Source organism: Salmo salar, chromosome 03 (genome assembly GCF_965601325.2).
Source record: "Salmo salar chromosome 03, fSalSal1, whole genome shotgun sequence".
NCBI classification, from domain to species: Eukaryota; Metazoa; Chordata; class Actinopteri; order Salmoniformes; family Salmonidae; genus Salmo; species Salmo salar.
Window position 1 is genome coordinate 85,260,901 of NC_138293.1, and position 10,924 is coordinate 85,271,824.

Below are 10,924 nucleotides of genomic sequence, written 5' to 3' on the forward strand. Positions count from 1 at the left end.
ATATATGGGTTGTTGTCTTAGCTAGTTGCTGTGGCCCACCCGTATGCTATGTTTTTGGGGAAAAGATACTAATGCATTTACTTGAAATCTTGAATTTAATGCTATTAAGGCTTTGGGAAATACATATAATTTTGGTCCCACTTAGTAATTAGTGTCCCATAATACCTAGGCCTATGTAACCTATTCACATGGCAGTTACATAGGCAGGTAAAGTGTAATTTGGGCCTACACCATATGCATATTGTTACATAATACTTACAACTGTTATACCTTTACTGAGATTGTAATCACACAATCTTACATTTTTATAGGTGCAGTACTTAATCTGTAAAAACAACAAATTCATTATGGCTAACTTCATCTCATTTTGGAGAAAACCCAAAGTCATCTTGTGTGGGCGTATCAGATACAGCTACGGTAGCTACAACCTTCTGTCATTAATATAGTTGTTGATATTCAAGTACAGCAAAGCCACATCCTGTTTCCATGTTTCTTTTTCCTACTGTGTGTCAAGTTTCCAGGTCTTCATTTGTTTACTATTTAACTGTGCCCACTTTTGTTTGTCCACGTTGGACTGAAGCCTGTTTGATATGCATTGCTTACATTTCATCCTCAGCTGCTGTTGTTCCAAAAGACTTACCTGAGAGTGGGGATGGAGAAACAGCCTGTCCTGAGGACAGTGCAAGTGCAGCAACAGATAAGACAGAGCTGCAATCCACCTCAGCATTGTTGGGAAACATTCAGGAGAGTATGAACTAGGCATTTATGGAATGTTGGTAAAGAACATCATGAATGCCCAAACCTTAGCTTCTCCTACTGCATCACAGAGATTCAGTCTGGAGATCCTGCCTGACATCAGTATGGCTGTAGTGACTTTCCAAAATGTAAAAGGTAAACAATACAACTGGGGGCTGGGGGTGGTGTAGTGTCCCTGTTATTGTCACATCTTTGTTCAGTCATTGAAACCTAAGCAATATCTTAAGCGCATAATCTACCCTGTTCTTATTTGGCAGATACTGAGTACTTTATCTCAAACTGCACCAGCCACAAGATATTCAAGCAGCAAGAATTATCAGTAAAGCTACTGGAAGTCACAGCAAAAGTGAAAGTTGAAAACATACCTCCAAATTACAGTTCAGACCATCTCCCTCTGTACTATGAAAAAGAAGGTGAAGTTGTCGACATTGAAATGTGTGAAGAGGACCAATAAGAATGACGCGGTAAATGGTCATTCTTATATTCTATGTTGTGACAGAGTTTTTCATAATGCAGGATGATATATTGACAAATATTTCTGTGTAATTAGCTGTTCACAGAGTCACAAAAAAGCACCACGATGAGAAGCAGCCTATCAAAGCTTTCCCATTTTATGAATCTCTGGACACAGGCCCTGTATGACAAAGATCAACCCACATTGAAACTCCCAGCTGCCTTCACTGAGAACATCGACCAGTCCATTTGGAGATACTTTTGTGAAAAGCAGGAAGCTACTGTGACCATCAACAAGATTATGGCGGAAAACTTCTGCAAAGTAGACCTGCAACACCATACTGTCCAGTTAAGGCCCCTACAATCTCTACTCAAAAAGAATGATGTCAAGCCTTGTCTAAATTCAAATCCTTGGAGCTGCATGTACAGGACTGTGCATAGGAGGAGTCTGAAAAGGAGATCTGCAAGGCAATGTCTGGTGAGGCAGTGGTTGTAGTTCCTGATAAGGCCAAAGGTGCACTCATAGTGGTGTGCTTGGTAGATGAAGTAGATAGGCTCAGTCAGTAACTAAATGAAATCATGAACAAGATTGCCAGAATAATTGAGAGGGAGAAGACTAGCAAAACAGAGGAGCTCCACCTGCCTCCATCAACCTACCATGTAATTTCGCAAGATGGTCTGCAAGGCAAGATTGCAGGTGAATACCCAGAACTGAAGATAGTGTAGTGTCTTTGGCTATGCCGGATTAAGTGATATGACATGCTAACTTATAAAATGATTTCTCTGTAATTAATATTACCTGATTAAGCTAATCATGTAAATGTAATTAACTAGAAAGTCGGGGCACCACGGAAGAACGTTTATAGAGCCGTTATCTTCCGAATAAACTCTTAAAATACTTTGTAATATTTTACATCGATAGCAGTCAATATTAACCCTTGTTTTATTTTCAGTCTCATAATGAAAATTGTAAGTTCTTGGCTATCTTCACGAACCCTGGCTAACAAGTTGAATCAGCAATACAAAATTGGGTTTAATTATTTATTTACTAAATACCTAACTAATCACACAGAATTACAAATACACAGAATACAATGATGTCATACAGAAAACGTCCCGGTAGACGGAACAGATATGACGGCTGGTTACACAAAGAAAAGGGGGTTGGGCTTGAATGAAAGAGCGGGAAGATTTAGGAACAGAGAAACAGCAGCTATGCTATCATAAATACATTATCTTATGCATTCTAAATTACCACCCATTTGGAAAAGGAAAATGCAATAAATATTTACTCTGAGCTGCGCTTCGGTAGATTGGTCGTAGATGCTGGCCGGGTTGGCCAACAGATCTCCCTGTTTTCGGAAGAATGTCAATGGTGGTCCATTGGATACGTGGTGGTATCTTCGTCTGGTTGTTAGACTGGATCCGTCGTCCGTCCTTTCCTAACCCACGTTAGCAGCGGCCGCTGCTAACTCAACGGCTAGGAAGTAGCACTTCTGTAGTGAATAAGCTCAAAGTTCATACCAGTTCATACCAGAGCTCACGCCGAGGTTGGCTTAGTTCTGTACTTGACGTGTGTCCTTCTAACGTAGAGGCTGCAGACCTCCCGTACTGGAACCACTGGTTATCTTTTCGTCAAAGGCTTATATAGTGGAGAGGGGGAGGGAGGTGTTTCATCGTTTATAACCCCTGTCTCTTCACAGGGTTGGCCACTGATTGAGCAGGGCACTTTCCTTATGAAAACCCAAATCTCTCATTTGGAAGCTAAAATTACATTTCATCTCCTAACAAACATTTTCAATATCAAACATTTCAATTGCATAACAATTCCATGTGACTCTGATAACTAGAGGGTGTATACTTTCTCAGATACAGTTTATGTCGTCCTGTCATCAGTCATAATGTCTCAGATGACAACCGAACTGACATACATACTCATTACGTTCCCAAGCATATTTCCAACTGGTTTTATTAACAAAATATGTGGTACCTTTCCCCATTTGTTTGATGTTCCCAGACTCTCTATATTTAACACAGGCTATTCAAGTCCTTCAGTAGACTCCGAGAGGGGAAGTGGTAAAAGGTATTTATGGGGGGGGGGGGGGGGTCATAAACCTTACCCACAGGCCAACGTCATGAGAGTAGCAAACAACCGTGAGAGCCAGAATGTGATCTTAACAGGCTTAATGCAAGAGGTGTGGGGTGCTAATAGGAAGATTATAGATGGGGTGTCGGCACTGAAACGGAAGAAGGTGGAAGTGAGCAACTATGTTCTTGAGTTTCTGCAGGAGGAAGACCAAGAAAAGCTTAGCAACTCTCTTTTCACGTCACAGAGTGTTAATGCAGCACTGGAAATAGATAGAAATGGAGTGGAACTCCTGGCTGTCTCAGACCTGGCCTTGAGTGAAGCAAAAAGCCAACTTGAAAAATGTTTGTTTTCCAAGTACATAGATATTGAAGACTCTAATGTCCTGGAGATGTCAGGGTGGAAGGACCTTACCTCCCATTTGGAAAAAACATACAACAATTTGTCTAGGGCTTTCATGGTGAAGACGTCTGGTGTCCATCCAAATATAAAAGTGATAGTGGCTGGCAATACGGACATTGTCAATTCAGTGCAAAAGGAACTTGGTGGCTTCTTATTTCAAAATGCTCCAGTTGATGAAATTGATGAAATTCTTCAGATTAAGTCATTGTCAAATTCATCCAAGAAAAAAAGAGTGCTTGGTCCGATATAGTCAAAGGTGGAGTAAAGGTTTCTTTCCAGGATGGGGCCATTTGCCTTAGTGGCATCAGGGTCCATGTCTCTGACTGCTTGACCTTATTTAAAGACCTAGTATCGTCAACATACTTTGATACTTTGCAAGTCCCCGAACCTGGAGCAAAGAAGTTCTTCCAGGACAAGAGAGGCCACCAGGTCTCTGGGGAAGCCCAGGTTTCCTGTGCCGATGGTGGGGAAGGCCACTGACATTAGTTGCTGCTGCTCCGCCAGAACCAAGCACTTCTTCACGATCTCACTCAATGTCTGCAAGATGTCAGGTAGACATGTTTATCATAAAGGAATTGCTGCAAACTTGTTTAAATCTTTGTAATTTCATTGAGCATGTTTGAATAGTATTGTGTGTTTACATTGTATTGGCATGGTATGTGAAATACAAAGAAACATTTTAATTCTCAGTTGAGGAACAACATCTAAGAATATGGTTTTCCAGTAAATGTTTCAGTGAAGGTAGACAGTCAGAGTTAGACAGCATTCTACCTTCTGTGCTGCTCCTTGTCCATTACTCCATCTAGGAGCAATGGTATGAAAGACCAGCTTGCTTTTGAGGTTGCAGCCTTTGGTGATGATGACTTCCCCAACCTTGCCAGCAGTGGCATGTTGGTTTATCAGTTCCAGAAGTTCGGGGCCAGCAGCATTAAGGAGTGCAGTTGAGACTGCTCCATTATCCAGTATCAGGTCATCACCGACTGTATTCACAACAACCTCAGTCAAAAACAGATACAATGCATTCAGAAAGTATTCAGACTCCTTGACTTTTTCCAGAATTCATTACGTTACAGCCTTATTCTAAAATGTAATAAATAAATAAAAAATCCTCATCAATCTACAAACAATACCTCATAATGACAAAGCAAAAAACAGGTTTTTAGAAATGTTTGCACATTTATTAAATATTAAAATACTTTATTTACATAAGTATTCAGACCCTTTGCTATGAGATTTTAAATTGAGCACAGGTGCATGGTGGTGGCAGCATCATGCTGTGGGGATGTTTTTCAGTGGCAGGGAGTGGGAGACTAGTCAGGATCGAGGCAAAGATGAACGGAGCAAAGTAGAGAGATCCTTGATGAAAACCTGATCCAGAGCGCTCAGGACCTCAGACTGGGGCGAAGGTTCACCTTCGAACAGGACAACGACCCTAAGTACACAGCCAAGACAACGCAGAAGTGGCTTTGGGACACGTCTCTGAATGTCCTTGAGTGGCCCAGCCAGAGCCCAGACTTGTACCTAATCGGACATCTCTGAGACCTGAAAATAGCTGTGCAGCGACACTCCCCATCCAACCTGACAGAGCTTGAGAGGATCTGCAGAGAAGAAATGGGAGAAACTCCCCAAATACAGGTGTGCCAAGCTTGCAGTGTCATACCCCAAAAGACTCAAGTCTGTAATCGCTGCCAAAGGTGCTTCAACAAAGTACTGAGTAAAGGGTCTGAATACTTTTGTAAATGTGATATATATTTATTTTATACATTTGAAAACATTTCTAAAAACCTGTTTTGCTTTGTCATTATAGGGTATTGTGTAGATTGATGAGGGGAAAAAACTATTTCACCAATTTTAGAATAAGCTTGTAACAACAACATTTGGAAAAAGTTAAGGGTTCTGAATACATTCTGAATGCACTGTAAATAAGAATATTAAGCATTCTAGTTGCATGGTTGATTAGTTAGGAAATTAATTGCATAGATGGATAAAATTAACTATTGATTAAACGAAGGGATAACCAGAGATATAATATACACAAGTAAACATGTATGATGATTAGGGTAAACTATACCAGACTATTCAAAATAATTATCTGATTTGATTTTAGTAAGATTGACATTTATAAAAGAGAGCAAAGACATAATGATAAGTTTACCAAAGCATCTTGGATGTTTCCTTTTATCAGCGTGATGGTCAGCCCCTCTTTGGTCTGCGCTCTCTCTGACCCACTTGTGCTCTGCTCCCATCTATAATAATGGGTCTCTGTGGATAAGGCCAGATGCTGTTGCAGATTATTTCCCCCATGGTTCCCAAACTCATTCGGCACAATTTCCTCCATAGCCTGGACTGTCTTGTCATTGTTCACCAGATGCATCTCATCAACCAGCTGGACTACACAAGCTGTCTTAATTTTGACAGCTTCAACATACATGGCCTCCTTGTCCTGGATAAAGTCCTCAAATTCAGCAGTAAGATGAACCCCAAGCATTTGAAGGAGGTGGTGCTCATCCTCCACCCAAGTGATGTGCCGACTTTCAAGGTATAAGGCTAAATTGAGTGCCTTTAAATATACACAATAATGTTTAGAGGGCATTTGATAACCAGGAGGTGGTAATAAAATAAGTCATATGTGAATGCAGTTGAATTGGTCAAATGGTATTGCATTGAATTAGTATTTTATAATGTTCTCTGTTTCGCTGTCAGGCTATCACTGATGAATTTAACAAAAGGTTCATGACCCAGTCTGCAATTTCAAAGGGCTCAGCATCCACTCAACAAGGTAAAGGTGCAGCTCATATAATCCTCATAACAAACACTCGTTCGAACCTGATCCTAAGTCGTTTTGCAGCTGTTAGCACGAAAATCTGGAGATTTACTAAATTGAGCGTGATGCTACGGAGTGATCAAATCTCATGTCAACCCTCAGTTTTAGAGATGACCAAGCAGATGGTAATTTTTTTAAATGTGTTATCCCGATCAATGAGTTTAGTTTGTGTGCACGCATCTTTTCTCAGAGTTGTAGAAGTGTCTACAGAGCTGAAAGCCTTTTAATGTTTACGTTCCAATAATTCAGTTGACTATCAATATAAACACTAAGGTATTACACTGTCTGACACAATGCCAACTTTCTCCTCCTTGATTTTTAGCAGGAGGAGCTTATTCTTTTCTGAAGTCAAAGATGATTTATCTGCTATAATTTATCAGCTTTTACACCATTTATATCCTACCGTTAGGGATTTCTCTAAGATCACTTCAAGCTCAGGGATGCATGAGACAACGATGGGAGGGGTGGTTATACAGGTCGTCACAGGAGACATAACCAAAGAGACTACTGACGTCATCATCAACTCCACCAATAAGACCTTCAACCTTAAGACAGGTACATCCAACCTTACCTCTGTCTCACCTGAGGTTCCCTGTTTTAGATTAAACGTTCAACAACAGCTGTTTTATTGGTTTTATCAGTAGGTTTTATTTGGGATTCAATATGCATTGGATTCAGCAAGTCATTATTTGTGTCACCTCCCACTTGGCTCACACTGGTTGAATCAACGTTGTTTCTACGTATTTTTTATTAAATTACGTTGAACCAACGTGGAATAGACGTTGAATTGACTTCTGTGCCCAGTAGGCTATAATGTGCAACAGTGTAGTTAATCTTAATTAGCTGTGTTAGTAACTGAGAATTAAGTCTCCCACTTTATTTGAACATTACCCTAGAGACGGTTTATGTTCAAATTATATCAGCAAACTGCTCAACTGACTCTCAACTGTTTAAATGACTATCAAATAACCTTAACCCTAAGTTGTTGCATATTTTTAGAGTTGCAGTTGATTGTTTATTGATAGTTTGACCATCTATAGGGGATCATCCCAAAAAAGTGGGACCAAAATGTATTTTCCAGTAACAACCTGCCTGGTCAAGAGGTGAAGATACCAATATTTGTGACTCCAAAAGACAAGCTTGACTGACCCTATCTTAAGAATAATGTAATTTTCCAAATAATTGGCACTGCATACTCAGTGTATTTGGTCATTATAGTGAAATGTAGTGTGCCATCCCTTAGTTAGGAAAGACGTCATTTATGCAGTCAAGACCAATACATGTAGAGGTGTGTACTTTAAAAAAACATTCTTCTCTTATTCTTCTCCAGGGCTGTCGAAAGCCATTCTGGATGCAGCTGGTCCTACTGTGGAGGCAGAATGTCAACAACTCAGTAAAACCAGTTATAGTTTTGTCATTATTTATTTTGAAAACATTCTACCCCAAAACTCTGCATGAATGCAACCATGTGGCAAAATTGGGTTCTGATTTGAGAAATTAGTTTGCACTGCCACTTATATGCTGGTCCGGGAAATGCTGGTCCCTTCTAAAATTCAAAACATACCCTTATTTTTCTTGAATTACATACACATTTGTATGGAATCTAAATATGCTATTAAAGTCAAGATTCTGGCAATTAGGCCATATTTCTACTTACCGAGAGTCAACTCTTTATGTCTCTGCGTGCAGTATGAAGCATGTGTTATATTAAATTAATGACCCACAAGCTATATTTCCAGATGACCAGCCAATGATTTTGACCGAGCCAGGCAAACTGCAGAGTAAGAAGATCCTTCACCTGGTTGGCATCAGTGACCCTCAGAACATCCACAAGTGTGTCAAGGGTGCACTTCAAATGTGCGCAAGGAAAGACTTGAAATCCATCTCATTTCCTGCTCTCGGCACAGGTGAGTCACACAAACAGAGAACATGACTGACTGTATAAAGAGTATAGGAGAAATATCAAATAACATTGATATAGCATTTGTTAGACAGAATAACACTTTACTTAAAGCCTAAGGCTTTTTTACTTCTTATAAGCATGTATGAACCTTTACAAAGTAGTGTTATATTGAATTCCATTTCTAATTCAAACAGTTACAATTTCCATTTGAATTCCAATTCATATATACTTTTTTAAGGACAAGGCAATGTACAGGTGAGCCAGGTGGCAGACGCCATGTTCGATGCGCTAGTGGAAATGGTGGGCAAGAAGTCAGTGAACACCTTGAGGCTGGTCCGGATTGTCATCTTTCAGAGTGCCATGCTGACTGAATTTTACAACAGTATGCTGAAAAAGGAAGGCACATATGCTCAGGAAGAGGAGGACACTGATGCACAGGAAGCGGGCACTGCCCTTCAAGATCAAGGCAGCCTGTTTAAAGCCTTTGAAAAGATTGGCACCAAAATAAAATGTATGGAATGCCTTTAGTATATACCGAATGCATAATATATCTAATAAACATTTTTGGTTCGCTAAGTTTCTTCATTCTATTTTACAAGAAACATGTATTTCTATATATTGCATGATTACTTAAACACTTTCAATGTCAATTTGTTTGTTTTCTGTTTACATTTTTTTACAGAAACAGTTAGATAAACAGCTGCATTAACTGAGACTTGCATTTACAATCTGTTACAATCTGTTCATATTCTTACAGCAATTTTCAATAGGAGTAAAGGTGGTAAGCCACAAAAGCATGAGAGATTTGTCTTCATGGATAAAGAAGTGGAACCGGCTTGTTTCCTCATCTGTGGGGATTCTCAGGCTAAAGTAGATGAAGCCAAGCACTGGGTCAAGGACCTGATCTTGAAGGACCAAGACAGCTCCATCATCACTGACGATGCCATCATCAACTGAACCACTTCTGACCGCCAGCGCATTAGTAACATGATCAACACCATGGAAGTGAGAGTGGAACAGGAGTCATCTAAAGCCAAGCTGACTATAGAAGGCATCACCAAAGATGTGCTCAAAGTTACTTCTGAAATCCAGAAGATGCTCCAAAGGATCCGTAGTGAAGAGGAACTCAATAGGAGTGCTGAGCTAGCCAGCACCGTGGTGGAAAGGCAGTACCAGCAGCGGGGGGGGGGGGGGGGGGGGGGGGCAGTACCAAAGCTTCGACCTCATCCACAACTTCCATCTGGAGCAGGCAAATGAGACCAAGAAGCAGCATGTGAAGGTCACTATGCAAGGTCGGATGTACAAGGTCACCCTGCCAAATGGGCCTGCGACAGATAACCATGGCAACAGCCTCGATATCAGACGCATTGACAAAGCAGGTACCTATCCTTTTGGCCTTCCATGTAAACTTGATCAACAATTTTCACAAAATCAGTACACCACATTCACATTCTCTAAAGTGTTCTCTTGGGAGTTTATGATTGGCTTAGATTGATATTGATGTATGCGTATTCAAATAACTTTTTTTTGATATTGCTTGCTCATTAGCTATGGTCCTCTTGGTTGGGAGTAAGCCTTGCATACACATGAGGATAGAATTCCCACTGTTGTATTCCCATTATAGTACTAACAAGAATTTACAACAATGTAAAGCCAGTGTGTTTGTCTGACCTTAATTATTCAACTGTATTCTCCAGCTCATGACAGTCTTCCTCAGTATTGGGATGCCATGCCAGACAACTCTTCATGCCAGTCCTTCCCCATCCAGCCAGGAACCTCTGAGCATGATGAGGTCCTAGGCCTGTTTCAGGCCACTTGCCAAAACACTGTTCTAAAGGTATCTATGTCTGCTGCTAAATGTATTTCAATACAAGTTAAATGCAATTAAAAGTTAGGTGCAATTAAAAAAGACAACTCTGAGATCTCTCCACTGTCATATCACCAAGAATCACACAATCCTCTTCAATTCCACCCCTTGTTACATACACATTCTTGCGGGCCTGCCAAATGGAATGGTTACAGTTGTTATAGTGTAATCATTTGACCATGTTTTTAATGGAATGAGTTGTGCTTTTTAATCCAGATCTAGGCTTAATCTGCGTTTTGAAAACCGGTCATATTAGGGTAGGACATCTAGCTGTATTGACAGTCTTTTACAATGTTTTTTTGCATATGAATGTGTGGTTTTTCCCCCTTCCTTCAGATTGAGAGGATCCAGAGCAAGAAATGGATTCCAAGAACGGTCACCAGAACAATGAGAAGAGGCTGTTCCATGGAACTTGCCCCCTAATCATAGATAAAATGAACGCAAATGGGTTCAATCGGAGCTACGCTGGGAAAAATGGTAAGATGTACAAAATGACAAACACCAGAGTTATAAAGTAGGGCCAAAAACGTCAGTTTTTATATGAGTGGTACAAAATCAGATCAAATAATAAACAGGTATGAGTATTAGGAAAGTGTACTCATTTTGGTTTTGCCACTAACGTAGCAACTACAT

General features: G+C 40.2%; 1 protein-coding gene and 2 pseudogenes across 1 annotated transcript; all 3 read left to right on the plus strand.

The window, feature by feature from the left end:
• The first annotated feature begins 347 nt into the window (after window positions 1-347).
• On the plus strand, window positions 348-4,144 carry LOC145877511 (protein mono-ADP-ribosyltransferase PARP14-like; annotated as a pseudogene).
• A 1,921-nt stretch (window positions 4,145-6,065) lies between these two features.
• On the plus strand, window positions 6,066-8,952 carry LOC106601834 (protein mono-ADP-ribosyltransferase PARP14-like). Its single transcript, XM_082973133.1, has 6 exons — window positions 6,066-6,236; window positions 6,401-6,426; window positions 6,931-7,076; window positions 7,852-7,914; window positions 8,261-8,428; window positions 8,663-8,952. Exons 1-6 carry the CDS (start codon window positions 6,066-6,068, stop codon window positions 8,950-8,952), a joined length of 864 nt encoding a protein of 287 aa, XP_082829259.1.
• Window positions 8,953-9,237: 285 nt separating this feature from the next.
• LOC145850299 (protein mono-ADP-ribosyltransferase PARP14-like) lies at window positions 9,238-10,714 on the plus strand (annotated as a pseudogene).
• Window positions 10,715-10,924: the final 210 nt, after the last annotated feature.